Consider the following 27,128-nt stretch of genomic DNA (forward strand, 5'->3'; position numbering starts at 1 on the left):
CACCATAACAAATATAATAATAATGAAAAAGTTTGAAATATTGCAAGAATTACCAAAATGTGACACAGAGACATGAAGTGAGCAAATGCTGTTGGAAAAATGGCGCCGATGGAAAAATGGCGCCAATAGACTTGCTCAATGCAGGGTTGCCACAAACCTTCAATTTTGTAGAAAATGCAATACCTGTGAAGCCCAATAAAGCAAAGCGCAATAAAACGAGGTATGCCTGTATTTTGTACTTCTGAAAGAAGACACCCCTCACTTACAAGCAAAAGGACTTGGAAGGACATTGGGTGAGGAGCCTGAAATGGGGGAAATAGAGTGTGCAGGGAGCTCTGTTTAAAGAGGTCAGCATTATTGATACAGTACATTTTCTGCAGATCTGAAATGAGATGGTGTTGCAGATACTAATTTAACTGCAGATCTCTTTCCTGCCCAACTACAACTCTGCCCTTCTATGTATAAATGCCCTCCTATGTGCTCATATGGAAAAGAGAAGTTATGCCACAGATATTCTGCATGCTCCCCCTCACCATTTCAACTCTCATTCAGGTATCTCCTCTTTGTACCCAGGCATCTCCTCTGTGCCTACCTAGAAAGAACAGTTTCACTCTCAAAATGTAAGCAATTAAATAAGAAAAGCAGATTGAGAAAGTGACACAAATAGTAATGGGATTCCAATTAAGGTTCAACTTTGGAGGAATCCAGGGAAAAATAAAAAGTAGTGTTTTCCCTCCATCATGCATGTTGAATGGAGAGATGATCCCACATGTGTGCTGCGCCAGGGTTCTGTTCCTGCTGTCTGTGAATCTGACTGTACCTGGGCAGCTCAAATCAAATGTAACCTATAAAAAAGAATCTTTCACACTGCCTCTGCTCCCTTGTAAAAAATAGTAATAGACCTAAAATAGTCATTAGATTTCACATTTTTCTGTTGAAATGTCATCCCTTTGAAGTCAGTGGGTCTGCTGTAAATTTTGAATGCTGTGACAAGATTTGCTTTTTCCATCATTACTCACCTAAGCTGCAGTGGAAGAGATAACTGTTCAGCTATGTCAAATATTAACTAAGGAGGAACAGAATTAAATATGTGATGCTCTGTTTGGCCTAGATTTTAAAAAATATCTCCTATCTCATCCTTGCATCTATTTAATACCGCAGCAGAAGCATCCTGCCAGCTTACCTCACTAAGAAAAAACATTGGAGAGTAGAAAGCAGCCATGAGCCTAGATTTAAAGTTCTGTGAAATGCTAATGCTGTTCTAGATCCCAGGCCAAAATTTTACTCTTATTTACATCCCATTGACTTATATGAGAGTGCACAGGAATAGCTGAGGGAAGAATAGGGTGCATCTTCTCTAATGTCATAGTCAAGGACTATCATGTTAATAGTATCAGAAGGAGAACACTACAGAACTTGTAACCACTAAAGGGCAACATGTATAATATACACTGTGTGCGGTCATTGAGGTGCATAGCCTCAGGACTGAAAAAAAGACTACACACCTACTCAGGAGTATAACAGGGCAGCTCCACATCCTGGGCAACTCTAGGACATGAGGTAGTGATACCTGCCACATTGCCTGTAGTGATGATGAAAGTAGCTATTTTTGTTCCCCTTCATCCCCAGGCAGCAGCCAGGGCTGTACCCCCATCTCCCACTTTCAGTTACACTACCGTGCCTGCTCAGATTTTATACATACCTAAATTCAGTAGAAAAAAATGCTCAATAAACAGACAGATCTGTGCTGCTTGCAGATCCACAACTGACTAGGCCCCCTCATTCTCCCAATTTCTAATAGTTTCAGGGCTGTTGGTAGAAGCCATGAAAATAAGAGGAACTAGTCAGTTCAGGGGCTGGGCTCCTAGTGACACTGACCTGATCACCCTGTATATTTAACTAACACTATTATTTACAGTGCTGCTAGTCCTGTGACAGTAGCAAATCTAAAACTAAATAGCTTTCATTTTCAAGGCCACTCATAGCAGCCTTTAAATGCCTTACAAATGAGAGAGAACAGCCATGAAACTGGCTCCTGTCTTTTTCCAGGCTTCTAGCAGCAACCTTTCACAACTACTTCCCCTTCACTATCGCTTGTCCAGTTAAAGGAAATACAATTATTTGCAAACCAAGCAGGCAGTTAACCAAAATACAATTAAGCTTAGTATAAAGTGTGGGGTGAAAGATGCTATGCATTTGAACAGTTATGCACTTCACTGATACACAGACAACCAGAGTGGGTTACAATGTAAGAAACAAACAGCACAGTGGAACTGGCACTGTGTTATCTAGTTAGGTAAATGATGCACTTATCCAGCATGCATATAAATAGGGGACCCCTTGAGTTCACATATTTTCCTGTACTGACCACCCATGTCATTTAAACAGTGTAGGGAATCAACTGTGGCTAGGCTATCATGAACTCCACATATAGGGGGGTGTAGAGGTTATAGACAGAGGGAGTGATCACCGTCTAGACTAGGGGTGGCCAACCTGCAGCACAAGTACCACAAGTGTCACAGGTAACTTTTGTGTGGCACACAACAGATCAGGGAAGGGACAGGCAACACAGATCAGGCAGGAAGCAGAAAGCAGAGCAGCAGATTAAGTAGGGCAGGGGTGGGCAAAATGCAGCCCTCAGGCTGCATGTGGCCTGCCAGGCCAGTCTATCCAGCCCATGGGGCCCCTACAAAATTTAGAAAATTAATATTTATCTGCCGCGGCTGCCTGTCATGCGGCCCTCAATGGCTTGCCAAAACTCAGTGAAGTAAGGCAAGGGGATCAGAGTGGCCCTTGGAGAGGGCTAATTTGTGGCACACCTGCCAAAAAAGGTCTAGACTGTGCTCTCAACAGCTTAGTCAGTACCTCAGAGCTAGCATGGAAAGGGAAGCCTCAAGTTTTGCTTCTCAGAGCCCCAGTTCCCAGCTTAATCCTGCAGGACAGCTGCAGTCTGTTGCTTTCTTATGCTGGATTGTAAATTTAGAGTCTAGCTGTTAATTATTAATTATTACTGTCAATTAAAAACCCATATTTTAAGCAAACCAATTCAATTACTGTGTTACTAATCAAGCAAAAGGTAGGGCAAGGTAGCCTCATGGGGATAAACTGGCTTTACAGCATGATCTTTAGCATCTTAAACTGCTCGATTGTTCAGAGAGTTTTCAGTAGTCAGACTTGTCTCCACCATTTGTGCTGCTTGTTTATGTTTGCACTTTCCCCAGCTTGAACAAAGAGAGTCACATAAGTCATGCTTACAATCTACACCCCTGCTTTCATCTTATATTTTGTTTCTCACTTCAGAGTCCTTGGTTTCAATCACATGAAGTTGATGATTATTAAAGTTAAGCCAAGTGGAGCTAGCTGGAGCATGTTTGTCTATTATGTTACTAACTGTCTTGACAAGGATGGCACTTTAAACAAAGAAATATTAATCAATTAAAATAACTGTTACTATTGGAATTAAAAAAACTCACTGAAAAACTTTAATTGGTTTTGGATATAATAAAATCCTGATTTTACAAAATTGAATTTGAAATCAGAATTTTTTCTAATGGCCTCCCCTTAACTGTTTAGATGCAGATGTTGATCTTTTTATGTTGGGATTTCAGGGATGTAGCTGATTACTGTGTGCTTTTGCCTATACTAGAGCTACATTAATTTTAATAGAAAAAATCATTAAACTAGTAAAAATCATGAAAATAACTCAAAAATTTCAGATGTGACATGAAAACAATGGTAAAATTAATGTAGCAAAAATGTGTTGGAAAATATACCACGTAATTCACAAACAATTGAAGGCACACGTGTTTCTGTTTCTATAGAAATTGTCTCTGGAATATTCACAGGCGTTATGGGATTTTATTCAAAACTAGTCACAAGCTCCTATGCTATGAATATTAATCTGATAATGTTGAAAGCCAAAAGCATCATGACATTATCAAAAGAAAGCATACTGAAATATCCTAAATTTATTAAAATTAGCTTTATATCATTATGAGCTAAGCAAGCTCATCAGAGAATGTATCCTACGATGTAATGAGCCAAATTATGGCTCTTTGAGGCAATGAAGAGCTGAACAGAATGAGAAGAAATGCATCTGTCTGAGCAATGTGGCAGAAAGTATGTTTCTAATTGGGTACATCTAAACAAATAGTACAGTTATACTAATAGAATTCCTATTATGGGTGCTCTAATTCCAGAATAGTTTATACTAGTATAATTTCTCATATAAATAAAGCCATATAAGGTATAGTGACTCCAGGGCCTCAATAGTAGGTTGCAGTGAGCTGTAGCTCTTACAAAACCATTTAAAAATATTGTCTTCAGTCCCTATAAATTGTACTTCTGGTGATTGGGAGCACTGTGCCCAAATCAGACATGCCACTGTAGGAGGAAGCAGCAATTCTATTGCTTATGGAAATGCTCAGTGTCTGCATACTAAATGTAAACAGTTAAGTCTTTTATACCAAAGTATAGCTACTTCCTGCATGGAAGAAAGACCATCCTGTGCTCTCTTCCTTTTCCAGTGAATACATTCAGTCAAGGACAATCACAATTTCATAGATTTCATGGATTTTTTGACCCACAGTCATTTGGAAATCATGCCTTGCAGGGAACGAGTATAAAAAGTAATACTAGCATGCAAACCAAGGGACAGAAAATCTTATCTTCTGCAGCCTTCTCATAGTTTATATATTATTTAGATTCACAGAACAGGTGTGATATATCTCCAGGGTCCTTTAAGTCTCCTCTCTCCACATATGCAATTATTTGTAGTACAATGGAAACAGTTATTACATTGGAGAGCAGGGCTTTTAATCCCACCCCAGAGAATGTACTATACATGTTTTTCGTAGCCTCCTCTGACTACCAACCTTAATTATCTGATTCATGGGCATAGGAAGACTGAAAATTTAGGACTAGTGTACAAGAAGGTGAAAGACTGTAATTTACCAGTTGGTGGTAAAATAAGCCCAGATATTTGTAGAACTATACCCATACTAAACCAAACAATTCCTGTGCCTATGGATACAACGTTGTGACACATAGTATAAATCATTCTCCAGAGTAAAAGGTTACACTTTTGCCTCATCGTACCTGAACTCAGAATAGCCTTTTATTTGTATCTACTCATCTTTTCCTAGATGAGAGATACTGTCATGTTCTCTCTGATCTACAGCTTGGTTTTTCTCACCCTAACTCTTCTGGGAAAGATATATTGTCTTCAAAGTGTCTCAATGTTTCCTTTCTAGGCTCTGAATTATATGCTAATAGTATTGAAAATGTTTTTGAGTACTGTGTGGAGAGGCTACCACCAGCTACTTACAATCAATCCATCATCAAGATGGTAGATCTTAAACCCAGTATTTATGGGAAGCCTTATTTCTTTCTGCATGGTCTTGATTCTACTCAGAATTACACTGTTGTAACCCAGGAGTAACTGAATTGACATCAGTGGTGGTGTGAAAACAGTAAAAATCAAACGAGAACTAGAGTCATTGTATTTGAAACACAGTTCAAGCAAGCAAGCAGCTTTTTTAGTCAACTGGATAGCTTGAAGTGGGAAGAGTATACAAGAAAAAAGAACACACCAATATCACATTCTTTCTTCTTCAACATAGTAAAGCTATCCTGGGATTTTCAGAAAACTCCACCATCAAAAAAGCCTGTAGACATACAATACTAAACAATGCCATTGTGAGCATGGTGATAAAACAGGAATGTTATTAGTGGGGGCTGCTAAAGACAAAAGATGGCAGAGACAGATTATTTCTTGAGGGATAAAAATAATGAGCTCATAAATACATCTTCTGAAGCTAGGCAGCTCTCTAAAATTTAGGAGTATAAATTGTATTCCCAGGACAGCTCAGGCAGACAGGCAGCTATTGATTCTTTTCTGGGTAAGATTGAAATGCCACAAGTTACTAGGTTGTAGAGAGAAATTATTGAGTCTCTTGTAGCTCCTGAAGAAATTGCCAAGACAAGGCCATTGCTATTATACTAAATGAACAGTGAAGTGCCCAAGCCTGGACAGGTTAAAAACATTTTTTCCATTTGCTGGCTTTGTAATTATATTTTTGCCATTTAAAACCTATTATAGAGGAACCCTGTTCATGTTAATCTATAAAAAGATAAAGTCTCTTTCTTGAAACCAAATTATGTGGCATTTATTAAAGGGTACATACTATTTCAGTAGTATCAATATTACTCAGAAACAAAGGTAGCAATTTCCTTTCATGCAGAATATATTTTGACCAAGTTTAATGACGTTAGCAGTTTGATACTTTGCAGTATGTTGAAACATACAACATGGTTTATCTGTGCTAATAATAATACATTTTCAAAAGGTCAAATCCTGATTCTTCACAGAAACCATAAAAATTGGCTTTGTGCTGGTAGAAGAAAAGGAATTGTTCCATTTCACCCAGCTGCAAAATGCCAGCAGAACCGTACACTATTGCTGTATCTACAGCACAACCATACAGCTGCTACAGCTGTATCTCTACTCCCTCCTCGATGTGGGAGTCTGTCAAGAAAGGCTGGCATAGTCTGGGATCTGCTGGCTATATTACATCAAAAACCAGACCACTTAGTCTGCCCAAGTCCTATGTGGAACTTAATGTGTGACAAGGCCCAAAAATGAGAAGAGGGAAGACCAAATTTAAAAAGCTGTGAGAAGCACATTCCCTTAGCATACGTAAGTCTTTCAATCACTTTGGTTATACATTTCTTAGTTATGATATAAATGATTTTCAGTAAGAAAAATGAGAGAAAGCCAAATTCATCTGTGATCAAAGTAAATTTGGGATTAACCTGAGCAGCAGTGCTTGATGCAAGGGATATTTGACACGTATCGAACAATTCCCTATTCAATGGTACAGAAAGGAAGTAAACACACCATGTGGCCTGGCCACTGACACGTGGGAAAAAAAACCCAACACTTTACCAAATGAGGAAGCATGTTAGTTCAACCTGGCTCCCCAGCATCTCAATCGATTGGGTGCTTCATCAGGGCTTTTTGGCACTTTTATCTAATAGCTGTTTCAATCGGCTATTAAATAAAAGCACCAAAAAGCCCTGCTGAAGTGTGCAATCTATACAGATGTTGGGCAAGCTGGGTCAAACTAACATGATGCCTCTTCTGTGCATGCATTGCACTCAGTGTGGGGGCATGCCAAGCTGAAAGTAAAGTACATCTGTAAGCAGCCAAAAAAGATGCCCCCTGCAGTAAATCACTAGTTTGAGGATCCAGGACTCTTCTGAAGACTCCTGAAACCTCTAGTTCATCTTTATTTGTGCTGAACAGAGGACAGAGTGCTTCTCAGTCATGTTGCTTTTTTACAGAGGACATCCTCAGAACTGAATGCCCACTATACTTTTGCCTTTTAATACCATGTTGTAACATTAGATGCCTAATTTGCCCATTCATACACATTCCTCTGTGTCTGATTTAATAATATACACTGTTCTGACTCTAGATTTAAATACTATCACAGTCCTCACACATAAAATCCTAAAACTGCTGTGCTAGAAAGTTCAAGTGCCAATGAGAAGGTAGTTATGGTTCCCTTTTCTCTGCTTCTGAAATAACACTTTGAAAGCCCCTGTCTGTAAGAGCATTTGCCCAGACTGGTTCCTATACTCCCTTCACAATTTACTCCCACACATGAAACAGTTCTTCCACTTCCATGCCTGAACCAGCTCCTGTTCTTTGGGTGGGTGGTAGCAATATTATTTTCATTCCACAAACCAGGTCCCTACCTAGGCATATATAGTTCCTCAACTCCCAATAAGATTACACTAGGCAGGTTTGCAGTTCAGTATCAATACATGTAATATAATAAACAGCAAAAGCAATACTGGAAAATAGCACATCTTGGAAAGACCTAAAGGAAGAAGTAGAACAACATTCAAGATAACTGTCCAGTGTGGTTGCTAAAAAACATTATTGCTTTCCTTTGATGTGCTTCTGTATGTGGTGGCATGTATTTCAGTTGCCCATAGTTTCAGAAGGAACTACTAATCTGGCAAAAGTAGATAATGAGGCAACATTCTAGGACTGAAATATATTAAAAGAGACTGAAATAGATAAATATTGTCTAGGAAAGAGAGAATTCAGGATGAGCATGATTGCTATCTGTTAAGCAATATACATCAATAGAGAGAAAGGGAATTAGCCATGTTAGTCAGAAGTCAGACAGAAGGCAGGGCAGGGTGCCAATTTAAAGGATGGTGTCACACGTTCAACTTAATACTTACTAAGTGCAGCGAAAACATGAGCAAGCATGTTCAAACAGCTTAATACATGTTAAGTGCCACTGGGCATTGCAAATTTGCTCTCTTTCAGGTAAGGATTATCTAACATATTAACTTAATGCGTACTAACTTCAGTACATCACAACAGTCCAGTGATTTGCAACCATTGCAAGTGAATGTGTCCCTATACCTAGAGACTAATCAGAGGCATAACCTATAAAAGTATATGGACTCCAAGGTGCCACCCTGCCTTCTGTGTATGTAGTTTCAGAAGATGGAAGAACAAGAATTGGTTTGAAACAAAGGAAAGAAGTATTTAAGCTAGACAGATTTTACGAAAGTATTAAGAGCAATGGACACATATAAGCTAGACAGATTTTAGGAGAATATTCAAAGAAATGGGCCCATTCTCCCTGCCTCTATTGAAACTAATGGCAAAAATCTCATGGACTTCAACAAACATAGCTAGATAATGGAGTAAATGAACAAGCTTGAGGGTCATGGCCTCACCCTTGCTGAGCTGCTATATTGGAGTGGAAATGAAATTGGGCACTGTACAATAACTAATTGTAAACATGCATAGAACCAGACAGGATTACTTACAGGGTCTGTCAGGGCCTCTCCATGTGTCAGAATTTATTTTGGTAGTTTGCTTTTGTATTACTCACCTGAAAGGAGCCGAATGCCATTAGTAGCTGTAGATTCTCCTGGGTGGTTATATTCTTCTTTTTGTAGGATAACAGAAGCCATTCTTGCACTTTTGCTATCTGGTTTAAACAAAATTAGTTGTTATCTAATATAAATATTTTTGTTGTTAGAGAGAAAATTGGTAACAACCCCTGCAGTTAGCTTGCCTAATGCCTTTTAATTTTAAAGAATTCCCATGACCTTTTTTTGAGCTTTAATACCTCCATTGTTTACAACAAGCCTTTAAAATCTGGCCCAGGGACTTGAATTCTCCAATTAAATTCTATTCAGGTTGCCTTTGGAAAGGCAAACCTTTTTCCCTTCTCTGCTCTGTGCAGAGGTGGAAATGGTGGCCACCTGGCAAAATAACTGAACGTGAGCCTTCTAATCCAGGGGTGGGCAAAATGCGGCCCGTGGGCTGAATGCAGCCCGCTAGGCCATTCTATCCAACCCACAGAGCCAATAAAACATTTAGAAAATGAATATTTATCTGCCCCAGCTGCCTGTCATGCAGCCCTTGATGGCTTGCCAAAATTCAGTAAGCGTCCCTCTCCCCAAAATAATTGCCCACCCCTGTTCTAATCTAAGGTTAGGCCCACACAACTGCCCAAGCAGCTAGTAGCAGCCTATGCTGGGAGTCCAGGGAGCAGCTAACCTCTCTAGAGTGGGGGGACAAAGACACAAGCTTCTCTCCAACAGTCCTTCCTTTGAACCTGTCTCTTTTTCTGGGACTGCAATATTGGAAACAAGCACCCATCCAGCTCCAAAAAAGATATGATGAAATATGAGCTTGGGTCTGGACCCAACACCTGACTTCCACACTCATTCATCCACACCAGGGCAGGAGGACAAAAGCATACTTTAGGTCAAGAGTGGCCAGTCTGGGGCACACAGGCCACAGGTGGCACAGACAGCCTCTGCATGTGGCAGATTGGGAAGACAGCAAGCAGCACAGTGGCAGAGAGGGAAGGGAGCAGACAGCATAGCAGGGGATGGGAATCAGAATGGCATGCAGGGAGATGTGGGGCTTAATTTGTGGCATGCCTGCCAAAAAGGTTGCTTCCCCACTGCTCTAGCTATCAATTAATATTTTTAGTCCTATAGTAAGATGCTGCAATATAATGCGAGGTGGCAATGCTGAAAGATCAGAGTTCAACCATACCAATGACATGCTCCAGGGTAAAGGGATGTTTCAGGTCTACATAACAAAATGTTGTTAACTTCCTTTCCTTTAAAATAAATTGCAATTTAAAATAAACCCTGTTAAAGAATGTTAAGTTACAAAGTCACCTTTAGACGTTAGGAAATGCTACAGTGCATAAGGCTGTTTATTTACTCTAAAAATGGTAAAGTGTCTAGACTAGAGAGTAAGGCCTGGAATAGCCATCTGGTTAAGGCAGAAGACTGCTCACTAGGCTTTCTTCTAACCCTGACTTTGTTCCAGGGTTCCTATGTATGCTACCAGCCCTAAAGTCTGCATTTTGTCAGGAATCTGCTAACTGTCTGCTTCATTTTCTGTATGGTCTGATCTGCTGAAGTCCTGAGCACTCATAGCAACAGCAACTACCATCAATGGCAGCTGTGGATGTTCAGCACTGCTGGCAAGAGGACTCTGTCATATGAAGAAATGAGAGGAAAGTTGAGGGCTCAAGGTCCTGATTTCTAATGTGGCTTTGCCCCTGATTCATTTGCTAAGTCTCTGTCTCAGTGTTCCTATCTTTAGAAATGGTAACGCTAGTAGCTGCATATATGAAGACAAATTCATTAATGTTTGTGAGGCACCCAGATGCTACAGTGGGAAGTGCCCTAGAAAAGCCCCAAGGAAATTTAAGATAGCTGTATTTGATGTAGGCTTTGGGTGGTGTGTAATAATTAAGATAAAAGCCACGAACTGAATTAGGACAATAATTCTGAACAGTTGCTTCAGTCCCTTAGTGCAACCCAGCCTATGCCCTAAGTAGGCTGTGATAATGTCATTGAAGACTATATCACAAAATATTTACATAAGTCAGAGGCAACCATAAATGTGGTATTTTCTAACATGTGTGCACTTGATTTTGCAACTTCAACATGCTTTTAATGTAGGTAGTTCCAGTAATGTAACTAAAGCAGGGCAACCAAAGCAACAGCTCCAGGTGCCAACTTTGGGGTGACGGGAATGCAGAAAAATAACAGCCGCTACTGCCTCTGGCTAGCTATATCACCAGCACCCAGGCACCAAGCAACCCAGTTAACCCTCTTGGTTGTTGATGTAATATGGTGTTCTATAAGTATAACTAATCAAAACAAGTTCCTCAGAAATAAAAACTATATTCTAGAGGCAAAGCAGTAATGAGAGGCTTAAAAAAATTGTTCCTGATTATATCCAGAACAAAATCTGAAAAACTCATAGTTAGTGAGGGAATTGATCTGTTTAAGAATAAATACAAAATATTGTTAAACTACCAAAGAAGCTTGTGGAGGGTTCTATATTAAAAAATAGTAGGTTATGATTCAAATGATATAAAATTTACTCTTATGTCTTTAAGCATATATATATGCCTTACATTTATGAATAAAAATATAGAAAACTAAACTAAATGGTTTAATAGCTTTGGTTTACCTGCTAAGACCTGAGTTCATGTGAGGCTTTTTTACAAAAAAGACAGGACCTGACTCAGGTTCCAGCAAGAAATCAAAAAATAAAGTAATTTACAAATGGTCTGGTTGAAAGTATATTCCTTTGGAATGTATTATATCACCCATGTCCTTTGCTACAGATTTAGCATCTTAAACAACTGTTGGGTTTATTCATTTAAAAAAAATCTTTCCATTTGCCTTTAAATAGAAACATTTTCCAGGCATGCTCTTTTCCTCCTGTTCAGTCATGACTACAATTAGACTCCTAGGCTAGGGACAGACATTACATATAAACCAGTGATTGGAGTGATTGGAAACTGGTTTAAACCTGTAACAGAAGTTCAGTTCACACAGACTGGTTTCAAAATGGCCAAACCAGCTTAAGATAGACCTGGACGGATGTAGTATCAGACTTAACTGATTTAAGTTGAAACAATCTTTTGAAGTTCTGTTCCAGATCCCCTCCTGACCAAAGGTAGGTCTCAGTCCTCCGGCATCCCAGCATGCATTGTAGCCCCCCACTAACCCCTCCCCTTACAGATCCTGCAGGCTAGCCTTCGCCCCAGCGTGTCTGCTCCAGCAGTCCAGCAGCCCTACCCCTGGCTCTCATAGAGCTGAGGCAGCCGCCCCAGCCCCACCAGCAGCAGCACAGGAGTGGGCACCCCAGCCCACAGTGGGGAGGTGGGGGGAAGGCCACTGAGGTAGGGGCTGTTCCCCACCTCCAGCACAGCTCCACTGGGCTGCGAATGCCCCAGCCCCACCCTCTCACCAGCCCCCCACTGGTCAGCCATGGGGGGATGGGTAGGGATGGGGAATGGACTTCCCCCCACCCACTGTGCAAACACTAGCTGTGGGGCAGGGTGGAGGGGGGGATCACCCTGCCACTTCCCCCCCACAGCGGAAGGGGGGAGGCAGGAGGCTGATGAGGGGGCAGGGCTGGGGTGTTTGTTGCCTGGTGAGCTGGGAGGCATGTGCAGAAGTTCCCTATCTTCTGGGCTCGGCCAGTGTGGGCATCTGTCTGCCTTGGCCAACTGAGGAGTGAACAAGTATTCTGTTCATTAACAGTCCAATCTACACAGCTTAGAGAAAGCTGCATAGATTGAATTAATTCCACCTCAGGCTTTTTGACTGTCTGTGCTTAGCCCTAGAGTGTTCCTTTATTATGGAAATAGCTGGCAATACAGAGTTATGGTGACTGAAGGCACGTATTTATATTATCATTATTTTGTTATTCGCATGGCCAAATTCTGGCTTGGCTCAGCTCTGGAGTACTAAGAGAGCGCTGAGCTATCAGACAGCAAATGAGTCCTGATATTCTAGTCATTATGCCAGCTGTGGGCAGGTGCTGACCAAAGATATCAGGGAAAACTGTGTAAAGAAGCAAGCTCAGAAACACTCCTTACATGTTGTGATCCACTCACTTCTTATTTCTAGGTTCTGATAGTTGCACAGAAAAAAGAAAGGTGGCTGGATATTATGTTGGCTACTCAGAACCCTAGTTTGCAATGGAGTGAAAGGTCTATATCTGGCTTCCTCCTGTGCAAGTTGTTAGAGGGAAGGAGATCCCTGTACTGCTGCTATCATAAATGAACACACAAGGGAGCATCCAAAATGTAGCCCATCATATTGACGATACTTTTTAGAAGGAATTGTTTTGGTCTGTGGACTGGGACAAATTATTTTGTAGGAAAATAAATGCAGTTTTAAACATTCAGAATGTAAAAAGGTGATGACGTAACAACACTGAAAAGAAATGTCATCTCTGGTAAATTCAGCACTGGTGCAGGCGGACATAAATCAGTTGATCTCTGGGATTCATACTTCATTACTTACTGGTATGTTTTTTATTTTCTTGAAATACTTTGAAGGTAACAACAATGATTGTAAGCACAAAAACTAGTGGAAGAAGAACAAACCAAAGGATCTTCAGCGGACATGTGGGATCTGTTTATAAAATGGAGAAGAGATAAAATAAAATAAAGTAAGAAATGAATAGTTTGCTTTCATCCATCAATCTATCTAGGTTTTTGTACCCTATACATCACCATGGGATCACAGTCTTACAATTTAAAAGAAAAACCAAAAGGCTTTACCTCTCCCATCCCTTTTCCTCCACCCCCACCAATCACCAGCAGGTAGGGTTGTCTAGAATTTCGCTTCATCTTAATTTGTACACATCTGAAATGGTGAGGTGAAGTATGTGAATTAACAACTCATCTCACTTGGATAATTTTTTATATGTGACTTTTTGTCAGGGATCTGTATGTGTCTTCATTAATTACTTGGAAGATAGAATTTAGTGTACATTTAGTAAATTTGCAGATGACAGCAGGCTGCTAGGGTAGAGGACAGTTTGGAAGAAAGGATTAGGGTTCAAAATGATCTTGATATATTGGAGAAATGGTCTGAAATTAATCAGGTAAAATTCAAGAAGGACATGTGCAGAATACTGCATTCAGGATAGAAAAATCAAAAGTACAAATATAAACCAGGGAATAACTAGCTGGGCTGCAGTATTGCAGGAAAAGACCCAAGGGTTATAGCGAGCAGCAAACTGATTATGACTGAACAGTGTGCTAGCATTCAAAAAAAAAAAAAAAAGCCCATAGCATACTGGGCTGCATTAACAGTGTTGCATCCATATCACAGTAAGTGATTCTTCCACTCTGTTCAGCACTGGGGAAGCCTCACATGGAATATTGTGTCCAATTGTGGGCCCCTCACTTCAAGAAAAACACGGGCAATTTGGAAAGTCCAGAGAACAACAAAAATAATTGTCAAGAAAATATGACTTACAAGGAAAGGTCAGAAAAACTGGGGTTATTTAGTCTGGAGAAGGTGAGACTGAGTGGTGGGGATTTGATAACAGATTTTCAATATAGAGATATATGTTATAAATATGCTTTGTGTCCACAGGGGACAGGATAACAGTCTCAAATTACACCAAGGGAAATATAAGTTATGTATTAGGAATAACTTTCAAAATATGAAGATGGCTAGGTATTAGATTAATTAACTTGAGAGTTGTGGAATCTCCATAATAACTAGAAACTTTTAAGTGTTTTTATATTAGACAAACACTTGACTGGGCTAGTTTAGGCTGAAATGATCCTGTCTTGAGCAGTGAGTTGGATTTCCCGGGATTCTGTATCAACAGTTGTATGTGGCAGGAAGGCTTATAACAACAAAGGATTACATATTATGACAGAAAAATAGAAGGAACTTGCCCAGTGTGAAACATGTATCTTTGCTAATATCCACAGCCTGATGGTCCCTCAGCATATGCCTCAGCCTGATGGTCCCTCTTACTTATGAAATGGGAGGAGAGTCCAACTTCATGACCCATCCCCTAAGGAAACCCTTTTGCTGTCGTTTTAAATGGAAAATAAAACCTTCATGGGGAATTGGACAGGAGTCAGGCTAAGGCAGTTGTCTGTGGTAACATCTACTGAAGAAACCCACCAGAAGTTTGTATAGAATTATGTAGATTATTAAAGCTTAGAGCTATAGAATTATAGCTACATTAAGTTCCTCTAGGCCCTTCCTAGAGCAGGTGGCAACATGGTGCCTTTAGGTAGCTCCTACTTCTGAGACATTTACCCTTGAGAGATAACTTCGTAGTCACTCATATCCTTTCCTTTGCAAAAGGCACATTTTCTGAGACTGTCACATCTGCCTACCATACTTGGTTTATTTATTGGGTTTTATTCTTCTAGTGCTTATCCAGAACCCTTAGTGTGTCCCAGGCTTTTGGCCTTTGTAAACAGTAGGAAGAAAAAGAGTTGTTTTTTTTTAACTTGAGTTAGCTAACTTACCTAATTCAGTATAAATCCTAGTTAAAGAGAAAGTGGTTTGTAGTGTTACATAAATTATCACAATAAATTAAAATCTAGACTCTATTATATTCTTAACCTGATAATTCTTGTGAAAACTATGAATAGTGTTCTCTGTGTTAGGGCTTTATTTCAAATAAGTTGAGCTAAGAACCTACGTACTTGTCCTCCTGAAGACACAACCTAAAATACAGAAGTTAAAATTGAGAATTTTCAATATATAAATAAAAAAAAGATAAACTAGTACAGTTTTCCAGCTGCAAATACTACATGTGGAGCTGGGGCAATAAGCATGGTAGGCAATCAGCCAAGGGAACTCTTTAAAGGACCAAACAGCACAAAGAAAGACTAAAAAAAATTGCCAGGCTGTCTGCTGGAAAGAGACAATTAGGTGAGCTAAAGATTTTTCCTTATGCATATAGCACTAAGAATATTAGTGGGACAATGTAACAGGGCACTAAGAAAAGTCAAACCTATGGCCCAGTCCTCCTTCCATTAAAGTGGATAGGAATTCTGAAATTTACTTCAAAGGCTGAAGAATTATATCAATTCATCTGGCAAACGAACAAACAAAACCCCCCAAAAACAATATGAATTTTCGTTAAAGATAAATTCGATAAATTAACAATTAAAAAAAAAAAGTTAAATTCACAGATGTTAGTTTTCTTGGATTATTTTCAGAAAATATAAGGCAAAACTGCTGGAGCAGACCATCTAAAAGCCTTGTTTGCCAAGCAAGGATGGTCTTTCACTAGTTTGATCAAAATTGCACTGGATTCTTGGGGTGATGCTTTCAAGTAGTTGCTTAAGGCATGAATTGCCTGCTGGAAGCTTTTCTTCCTTAGTGCAAGGTTCATGTTATTTCCAAGTTTGATTTCCCCGCTGATTCCATTTTCATAACTTACTTTCCATGAAAGATGTTAGTTGCATTGAAATATTTATACAGTCATTCTGGTCTTCCATCATTGCTGTTATACATGAGTAATACATGTTTTCATCTGTTGTGTTTCCTCTTCTGCTTGTAGACTTTTTAATTTGGATTTCCAGTAAATAGTAAGTGTTAAATTCCTCACTGTCATCATTCTCATGAGCCACAGTGAAATTGAAATGTTTATGGAAAAAAATAAAATCTTTTGCTTTCATTGCTAATGATCCATTCACTCTTGAAACTACAAAGAAATAAAAAACATTAAGATATGCTATGTGCTACACAATACTGAAAAAAGAAATACAGAAAAACTCTACTAAGTCTTATTCCTGTAAGCAAACAGTGAGATACATCATTATTGACTAGGAGTAAAATGAACAGAAAGATGACACATTAGATATTCTAAAGGGATCTGAGAGATACTGATATTTCTAGTCAAAATGTATTTGACCTGAAAATGACAGTGAATTTTTTGTTGTTTTATCTACCAGCTTCAAGGTGGTCATTTTCTGTGTTTGGTGGTTGGAGGCATGTGTACACAAGCGCCTGTTTGTTTCTGTCACTGTCAGGAATAGCACAGACCAAGAATCAATTCAGAAAAAAACAGGTAAGACACTCATAGAAAGTTGAGCTGGATATGACATATAAGGTTGTTTGGTTTCGTAGTTTCTAGGGTGGGAAGGGACCTGAACAGGTCATCAAGTCCGACCCCCTGCCCTGGGCAGGAACAAGTGCTGGGATCATAATACCCCCAGCCAGATATCTATCCAGGTGTTTATACATGTGCTCTGGGAAAGGCGTGGGGGGTGGGGGTGCTCTTTAATTAGAGCAGCTTGGAGAGATGCTCCAATTGAAGTGCCCAGAGCATTGTGTATCAGCATCCCCACACTGAAAAATGGCAGCAGGGACACTTTAACTAAAGCTTGTCAAACAAGCTATAGTTAAAGCACCCCGCCACCTTTAATGCCTTGTGCCTCCTGCAGCTGGGAGGGTATGGCAACTGCCTGCAGGTGGTGGCAGCGGGGACATGGCAGACCAATGTCCACAGTCAGCAGCATGGGGGGTTGTTAGCAAGCACTGACAGATGCCACCAGCAGCATCATGAGGTGCGAGGGAGGGCGGGGGATAGCGAGTGGCAACTGGCCACAAATGTTGCCAGCAGCAGTGGCCAATCTCAGGGGGGCACAGCCAATCTCAGGGGGTGCACGTGCACCTGTATGCACCCCCTACGTGTTGCCAATGCCTGCTGCCATTTCTCAGTGCAGGGACACTGATACGTGTAATTCTGGAGTCTGCTGGAGTGTGGTAATTACCACACTCTAATTACTGCATGTCAGAGCAGCCTCAATGAACGTGTATGGAGCACCCATATACATTCCCATTTCAGAATACTTCCTGCCCATTTCAGACTGTTTCCCAGAGTCTCATCCAATTTTAAATTACTCAAGTTATGGCTCTTCCACTCTGCCAACAAATTACATTTGTATAAATCTGTCAAAATCAATAGGATTGCACAGGTGTAATTGAGAGCAGAGCTTTTCCATTTTTAATTCTCCATACCTGTACAAGTAACTATAAAGTGTTACGATTTCTTAGACTTTGCATTTGTTTAGTCAGTGTTCTGTTTTGATTATTGGACATAAAACTCATTTTAGAAGGACAAAGCTTGGGTGTGTCCTCTCTCCTGACAGTACCCAGAAGCAGTGGAGGCATGCTGGGATGGGAAAGCTATGCCTTATGCAGTATCAGTGGCATTTTTGGTATTATACACCCAGGGATATTACAAACTAGAACCACAATGTGCACTTTGGTTCCACTTCTCTCAATCCCAACCACAGCCTATCCTTACTAATCCTTATTTGTTTTATTATCCTGTCTTCTAATGCACTCTTCAGACATTTGGGGCAAAATGCTGTTACCCCTTGTGCACCTAGATTGTACATACCTGGCCATGTGAGCAGCATTTTTGGCACTTATACATGGTTTGCAATTCTATTTGCCTTGCAGTATGAATGTGTAAGTACCTACATATTGTGACAGGGGGCCAACCCAGGGCCAGGTCTCACATCAGCCCGCCCACCTGTTTAGGGCAATCTGCCCCATCTTGCCTGCCACAACTTAATGTTCTCTGATATAATAAGTGGGAGGCTGCCCATAACTGCCCTGATGCCAAGGGGTGCTATCCATGGCTCCGTACCTCCTGTACACTGTGGCCCATGCCTCGTAGATGGCATCCAGATTATTATTGCTCCCCAGCTTCAGTCCATTGTTGGGCTTCTTACACACTCACACTTACTTCGCCCCCCTCTCACAGGGGCATCTCACATGCTGCCCCTCACTGGGCCACTCAACTGTCCTGCTCCCTTGAATAACCACCTTTGGGCCATCAGGCTTTACTACTCTCACTGTGGTACAGCACATGCAGCACCTTCAGTTTGCTCCTGCTCTGCTACTCTATGTGGCCTTGTCCTTGTGCCAAACACTGGGCTGCTTCTACCCCTAGTCCCTCACCAGGCAACTTGTTCCCATTTTCATTCATGAGGGTTGGCCCATGTACTTCTTTTCAAGCTGCCCTTGCAGCTCTACTCAGTAAACCCCTGGTGTAGCCCTTCAGGCCACACTTGGCAGCCCTACTCTGCACCACACATGCACAGTCCTTCAAGTACCTCTATGCAGCCTACTCTGTACAGGCCCTCACATCAATACTACCTCCTCTGGGGCCTCTGGGGTCTTATACCCCTGCTGGGCTCAAGTGCTGCTTTATAAGCATGTCTGCCCCTCCCCCCAGGCACATATACACGTTCTGGAATTTACTGGGGGCTATCCCACCACAGACAGACCCACCAGGCTACCCGTTCCTGGAAGTTTCAGGTCGTGCCCAGAACCAGGAGCCTCCTGCCATCCCCATAGCACCTGCCCTTACCTCCAAGATATTCTGGAAGCAGCTCAGCCAAATGTTACCTCCTGGCCTGCTAGCATCAAACTGTTGCCTCCAGCCCTGAGAGCTGGGCTTGAAAATGGCCATCCTCATCAAGAACCTGGTGGCTGCCTGCTTCCAGCACTTAAAGTGGCAGGGACCAAAGGGGCACTGCCACACACATATGTTGTGCATATGGAGTAGTCTGAACACTGGCCAGGCAGGTACATGTCTATATTTGTGTGTACCTTAACAAAAGTCTAGGAAAAAATTAAGAGGAGGAGGACCGACCCTCCTGTTTTCAGCACCAAGAGCTAAGTGGCTAGGACACTCATACAGGAAGCAGAGCACCTGAGTTCTAGGAGACCTGAGCTCTAGCCCCACCTCATCCAGAGGGAAGTTTGAATCTCTGTTTTCCTACAGAGTGCTCCAACCACCAGGCCATAGGCTAGGCATTATGCAACACCCTCTTTCTGAAACTTGAGTCACCATATATTGCATTTAATAGTCTTTGGATGAAATGTGTGGAGAGTAGTGGGGAAGTTTTTGCCTCAGTAGAAGCAAGGGTCCAGGCTGTTACACAGGAGCTGTTCCACTCCAGCAGTCCTAGACACCCATGAGCAAAGTGGTGCTCACCTTATCTAGCCATGCAGGCTGCATGCATGTCACAGAACTAGTCCACAGGCCAGATGCCATACACAGGGTCAGTCCACAGGTCTGATCCAGCAGGGGTTGGTGCACAGGGTGGATCCAGGGGTTCAAGCCCGCACACCCATGTGCCAGATCCAGGCACGGAGCAACCCTTGACCCTAGCCCAGCTCCACACACTGGATCCAGCTACAGAGTGACCTTGGATGATGGCCTGACCCCACTTGCCAGTAAAATTCAGCATATGGGTCTTGTCATCTGGACCACAGGGCTTTCCACAGGTCTGGAAATTTGGCAGCGGGTGAACTGTAGCAGTATTAATTTCTGCGGCTCTGGGAGCAATTAACACTGCTACTGCTCCCATATCACACCACCAAATTTTTGCACCCTCAGGGAGCCCTCTAGGCTAGATGACATGTCTTGGCCAGATGTAGCCTGTGGACCATAGGTTGCGAAACACTGCTCTGATGTTTCTTTTTCCTCTAGGCCCCATAAACCTCTTTCTCTTGGCTACCTAGGGGGGCAGCTATAAAAGCAGAGCCTAGAGGCGAAGTCTCATGCTTTCTAGGAAAAGTTTAGCTATTGAAACTAAAAGTAAATGCTTCTCCCCTCACTAGTCACAGTTTTTTTGTCTAGCTACAATTTAACTACTTACACACATGCATTGTGTGTACTTACAAAGCTGCATAGCCTGTTATTCATGTTCAGTATATACATGTGTATATATACACATATAATAATACAGGGTAACATCACTGCAAACTGTGTAAGTGCCACAAAAGTCATTTACATGGCTGGAAAACTGTCATTAGCACATAAAAGGTAATTGAATTTATCCTCACTCTCATTGTCTTGTTCCACCACAAGAAAAATCTCTCTTTTGATCAACTATATTCCATTCATCCTGGAATATTATCTATCTGCATGTACAGTTCCATGCCCAAGAAACTGAAATTAATAAGAAAGTCTGTATGAAAGCTATCCCAGAATATAGCCTTTTAAGAATAAATTGAAGATCAGACCAGAAAAGGGAAGATGGGAAGGATGGAAAAGTAAAGAAATATAATATATTTTAATATAGTATATTTTGTGTGCAGCCTTCTTCCTGGCTGCTGGAATAGGCAAAATCAGAAAAGGCTCCCTACAGTTTTTCCCCATAACTTTCTACTTTTGCAAAGGAGCCTATTACAAAGCCTGTGGAAGATAACGGAATGCCTCCTTATAGGGTTTTGGATAAATTCCCAGCACAGCATAATCAAGAGTTAGCTCTAAACCTGAATTCTGCACTTATACCCAGGCATGGATTCCATGGCCTGCCTCTGCATCTGAGGGGAGACTTTGGCATTAACTGTGCATTTTGTAGGAAAGCAAGAAAAACCTACTAAGTCTACAAAGCAGAATTCATATGAATCAGAACAAAGTTTTCATCATCTTTTAACTGGCAAAAAATTAATAAATCCTAGTTAGATGTAAATAGCTGCATATAAATAATGATTTCTTTTCCTTTGTTCACTTTCTTTACCTTCTGAGTTTACAATATGTTGTTGCTGTTCACTACTGGAGACTTGGCAAACACTTGGAATATTCTGAATATTGGATTGATTAACAAAGGCCTTCAAAAAGACAGTCTGGTTTTTCCTTTTATGTCGAAGGAAGCTTTCATAAGAATTGTTAAAACCACAGAGTGGAAAAGTGATGTTATTTAGTGAACAAGCATCCATGCATGATATAATAATAGTGCTTTCTGTAAAACAAAAAGAAAGACAACGTTCTATATTGTCAAATGAAAGGACAAAAGTAGCTACTTTTTTACCATGATACAGTGAAATGGACAGATAACCTCATGAGAATTTTAGCCTCATATTGAATATATAATACCATGCAAGATTATGTATGCAAAATGCTCTCACATTCTACATATTAGATTTTATTGCTCAGTAATACTAAATCTCTGCTAATACTAACCTGCATTTGCAGTTGTATCTAGGCACTCACCTATATATTATGATTATGTTGACAAATAGCTCTAAGCAAATTTAAACCCATCTCCAATGACAATGTTTCCAGAAGGTGAGACTATATAAAATATACCTGAATTCTCCACACTACAGCTTTTGTGTGTTCTAATGCTCATAAAAATTATCTACCATTTTTGTCTCCTATCTTCTCTCCTTTTCTCTGGCTTCCTTGTTGAATTTCAGTAACTGTTGGTTGTAGACAGCATTACTATAACTCAAACAAAGATACCATAATATTTAAAAGTAATTAGGGTGTTTTTTTCAGTTTTCTTACCTCTTCAACATTAAATAATTGCTAGAGAGGGATTTCACTTGTATCTTTGGAATACAGTAATCTTAAATTATTTTAAAATCTGAAAATAATTTTAAAGCAAAAGATACTAGGATTGAACACCAATTTCATTCTTAAGAAAGCAAATAATTACTCTCTCTGCTCATGATATCATAACCCATGATCCAGTAGTTCACCTTTCCACTTCTTACATATCCTTTCATCTCCATGAATAGGAATTCATGCAACCCCCATTACAGAGGATAGGAATTTGATGGTAATAAATTTTCATACATAAAGATAATAATAGATCTTTTAAATACATCAACGCCCAGACTGCAGTCTGATGGCTTCAATAGGTTATCTGTCCTAGCATCCAGGGAGACTAGCCTAAGGATCAGTGAAGTGAAGGATTTCAGACAGAATAAAGAAATGGCATCCTGAAATAAATGCCAAAGTCAATTACCTTCACTTCTTGGTGACAGTAGATTAGAAAGTAATATATACTCCATAAAAACACAAATGCAGTGATTTATGGACTACTAGACTGTGTACATAAAATACAAGGAAAAAAAGTGTTATAATAAAGAATCAATATAAAGCCAAAAGTAGAGGTTGTTTCTTCCCTTAGATTAATCAAGGGTTTTCTTCACAATGTAAAGAAGGCAGTAATGGCAAAGTGAATTCTTTAAGCTACATTTTGGTTGTCCAAATAAATTTCAAGAAAATGGTCTTTGTGCAGAGGATCTCTGTGGGAATGTGTAGGGAGCTGAATGGAATTCTCCCTCCTGCCAGAAAAAGGAGAGATGCTCATCATTGTAGTTACTTTGCAGTCACAGCTACAGCTCCCAGGAAATGCAAATAGCCCTTCTGTGCTACACACCCTTCACATGGCACATGCAGACACAAGTTAATGAAGGTACCCCTCTTTGGAGCACCTTCATCTGAACCCTCCTGTAATAAGGGTTCAGATTGTTGCAGGCTCGATTCCTTTTAAAGCACTCTGCAGCCATGTACTTGTGTTAAGTCATGACCGTAGAGCATTTTCAGGGGCCAAATCAGGCAAAAATTGTCCCTTCTGTCTGCACCTCAGGACTCTGGACATGTAATTTGGCATCCACTGATTGTTCTGTGACAGAGTATGTATATCTATCTGTAAGCAATTATGAAGTCTATTTCATATTACATGCTCAATCTACAATTAAACTTGCCTGAGTGCAGCCAGCTATGAAGTGGATTTTGACTATGACCCAATGAAAAACATATTTATTCTTATAAAAGTTACAAATGCATATTAAAATACCGTACATGGGAAGAATATGAATATTGCCTTACCCGGGAAAAGTACTTGACATTTCATTAAAAGACCACTGGGAAGCTAGCAAGATTGTCATTGTATTGTGAGCTCAAGTTCATGAAAGCTTATGATCGCCATATCTTAGTAAGTCTATAAGGTACATATCTACCTTGCCTTCTGCCTGACTTCAGACTAATATTGCTAACTACCTCTGTCTCCTTAAAACAGCGGTTTGTACAGTGGGTGGAATAAGCATCATTACAGCAGGAATGAAGCTTGCCTCTGAAGTACATGCAAGGAAGACAGAGGTTTCCTGAGAGTCGGGTGTTGCTTGGTGCAAGAATGAGTGCAATCATTGCTACATAATGGCAGGAGAGTGTCAGCAAGAGGGAGTCTGCATATCTGAAATGCTGACAAACCCCAGCCTCACAACAGGAGTGTGCATCTTCTCAAGAGAGATACATTCTCAGGAGACAAGGCATCTAAAGACTTTTCTTCTGGGGCTTGGAATTACATGATACCCAGTGACTGGGACCACTTACAAGAGATTAGTAAACATACAAAGAGAATGATGAAAGGTGGACTATGTGATGCTCTCTATTTCAACTGCGCATCCCTGGCCTCCTCCTCTGTTGTGTAGACAGCTGACATGGAATTTGCCACTCACTTCCTATACCGCCTATTCATACCATACCGTACCTCTCGGCTTTCCTACAGAACTGTACCAGAATTACTGTTTTATAGGCCCTGCCTACCCACAAAAGAATAGAGACAAGATATGTTTTACAATCCCTGATATTTTCTTTAAATGCTGAAATATATAGTAGTTAAGGTAACAAGATTTTGCTGTATGTAATATTATTTCAAACAACTACATTCAAACACAATTAAGATTGAGAGTTCATATGCACTTAAGGGTAAAAAAATTATAAAGGCTGTAATTATTCTTAAAACAAGGATTATAAATTCAGAAGATTCAGAGTTAAGGTTACGCTAAAAGAAACACACACGTTAAGATACAGAAATAACAACGACAGCACTCAAAGTTCTATAACTCTGTTATTCTGGAGTGTAGTCAGGCTATAGCTACACACTCATGATTGGGATACCAGGTCAAATTAAACTGAGTTTTCAAAACACGTATCTCTAAGGTTGTTTGGGTGTTTTTCCATAATTTAACATACCAACTCTGAAAGTTCCATAAATTCTATTGAACTCCAGTAGACCCTCTCCCCCAAATGATTAGTTTGCAAAAGAAGGTGCTTAACTATGTTCTTGTTACTCTAAGGACATACATAGAGTTATATTCCAAGCTGCTAATTTGAGTCCATTTACACTGCTTTGCATCAGGTCAGACTTTGATATATAATTTTAAGAGTATAAACAAGGATTATAACCAGTTTAGCCATATTTGTGCTGCAACCTGCGTGCTGTATACGCTGTTCTTTTTCCTCTGAAAATGTCAGTGTTGAATATAGTTCAGTGCACAACTAGACTTTCTAATTTTGCAAACATTGTTGTTAAAATTTAGCAGGTGCAAAATGTCAAAACTGCAGAGGCTGCACCAGCTGTAGTATACAGTGTTACCTAACAAAAAATCCATTGGGTAGTATAATTGCTACATGATAACTGACAGTAACATCAATATGTTCTCCTTTGGTAAGGTTAATATCATTATGGTGTATTTGTGCAATCTGTGCTAAACTGCAGTTTGAGTGCTAATTTGTACTTTGGTCACTTTTACATAAAGGTAAATGCCAGTTGTGTCAACATGTTAATTTTACTTACACCTCTTTACAATATTTGAAAACTTAAAGCAGCCTGACAATCTTAGATTTTTTTTAGTTACACATTGTCAACTTTATTATATTTGAATTAGAATCCAGACAGTTCTTGCCTGGAAAAATAACATGTACAGTCAAATGCAAATAAAGCACCCTAAACTTGATATATTTTTAGTATTCAGTTTTTACTGAATATTATTTTTATAAAGAATCAACACATAGCCTTTGGGGGACACAAGCCATCTTTATCAGATGAAGACTACTTATTTTATGATGTTATCAGTGGCCTATTTTGGAATACAGGTTATAAACCATGTTTTATTCTTATCTCTGGATTTAGCATTTAATATATAATAATAATCTTATACATTCCTTAAGTCTCTCAGCTTTCAATTTCAACCTCTGTGATCATCAGTTTATATAGGGAAATCACATTAAGAGTTTTATTTCACTCAGTTCTACCCATTCTGCCCTCCTTTTGCTTCAGTTTACTATTACCTATTACTTAGATAGAATCTTCAGAAGTTTTACATAACTTATGTTCTTTGTATGGATGAATAGCACAGTAATTTTACAAAAGTTTTTATGCCTTTGGGTATATGGAGTTAAAAACATTACCATTCTCGAAGGCAGTTATCTTCTAAACAAAAACACTGCCAGAAGGCAAAAGTACATATTTTTTAATTTTATCTTTTAAGTTAAGATTTTAGAAGTACAAAATTTATTAAATAAAAACATCTACAATATTTTCCCTTGTGGGATAAGTAACTTTCTTCACAGACAGTATACATAGTTAACTTCATTATAAACAAGAAGCTAATTGAAATAACATTTTATAAATATTTTGTAAAGGTTACTATCAGTAAAAAAACAGCATCATAGCTCCTTGGGGAAAGTCCATGTGACTTCTTTAAATGTAATCTGACCTTAAAATAAGAAGAGACCTTGTTTGTTAAAGCTAATCACTCACCTTCTTGGATTTGGAAAAATTCAGGCAAACTTATAATAAACATGATAATTATTGCTATTAATAATTTCAGAAGATCTGCTTTTCTCATAGTCAAGCACGTGTCACTGAAGAGCTCCCATCTAGCATACTAGTGATAAGTTCCTTCCTGGTTTAGCTTTTAACTTATGCAAAATACTTATTCATTTCCCTTTTCAGGCAAGACTTTCTATTTCTTTTTTGACGTCCCGTTACAAGACATGACAGAGAGCCAGATTCTCCTCTTGTGTACACTGTTGTAAATGATGAGTAACTCTACTGCATACAATAAAGGCACACTAGTGCAAAATGGTGTAAGAGAAGAATCATGCCTACGGACATTTTCATTATTCAAGATACTCTTTCAAGAAAAATATCACCCTCTAATGGCCACTTTCACATACCATCTAAATATATGATCTACATAAGTTAATACTTTCTGTGAAGGAATCCCATTCTCTTTTGCCCAAAAAGATAAAAAGAAAATGAATCACTACCCCTAGTTTGAAAGTTTTACTATGTCATGCATTTAAATGATTCTGGAAGACTAGACAAAGAAAATGTTATATGGAAGAAAATGTCATTAAAATACTGTCTTCCAGCAAACAAATATGTGCTATAGTAAACACAATAAATAAGATGTCAGATGAGTGCAGGATTAGCAGCATGGTATCTTGAAGAGCTAGCAAATACGTTCATAACATGCAGTGTTTTGGTTTGTATTTTCTTACTCTTCAGGTAGCAAGAGGAATGGAACAAATGACCATCACTTCTCTACACTGTAGTGATCAATTTACAGCTTAGGCTTTCTGTTCCAGCTCACAAAAGAGTTGTCTTTCATTATGACAGCTACAGTGAGAGTCCATAATTTCTTTTTAGAATGCA

General features: G+C 39.7%; 1 protein-coding gene across 1 annotated transcript in view; it reads right to left on the reverse strand.

Annotated features, from left to right (window-relative positions):
* Positions 1-26,442, reverse strand: part of TMEM156 (transmembrane protein 156) — a 30,824-nt gene extending 4,382 nt beyond the window's left edge. The window contains exons 1-5 of the mRNA XM_019553486.1: positions 26,229-26,442; positions 21,411-21,632; positions 16,301-16,564; positions 13,396-13,506; positions 8,925-9,023 (exon numbers count right to left, since the gene is read on the reverse strand). Of these exons, the coding sequence (XP_019409031.1) occupies positions 8,925-9,023; positions 13,396-13,506; positions 16,301-16,564; positions 21,411-21,632; positions 26,229-26,316 (784 nt within the window). The 5' untranslated portion in view covers positions 26,317-26,442. The remainder of the gene's footprint in view (positions 1-8,924; positions 9,024-13,395; positions 13,507-16,300; positions 16,565-21,410; positions 21,633-26,228) is intronic.
* Between the last annotated feature and the right edge of the window lie 686 nt (positions 26,443-27,128).

The sequence above is a fragment of the Crocodylus porosus genome, unplaced genomic scaffold (genome assembly GCF_001723895.1).
Source record: "Crocodylus porosus isolate Cpor-Errol unplaced genomic scaffold, CroPor_comp1, whole genome shotgun sequence".
NCBI classification, from domain to species: Eukaryota; Metazoa; Chordata; order Crocodylia; family Crocodylidae; genus Crocodylus; species Crocodylus porosus.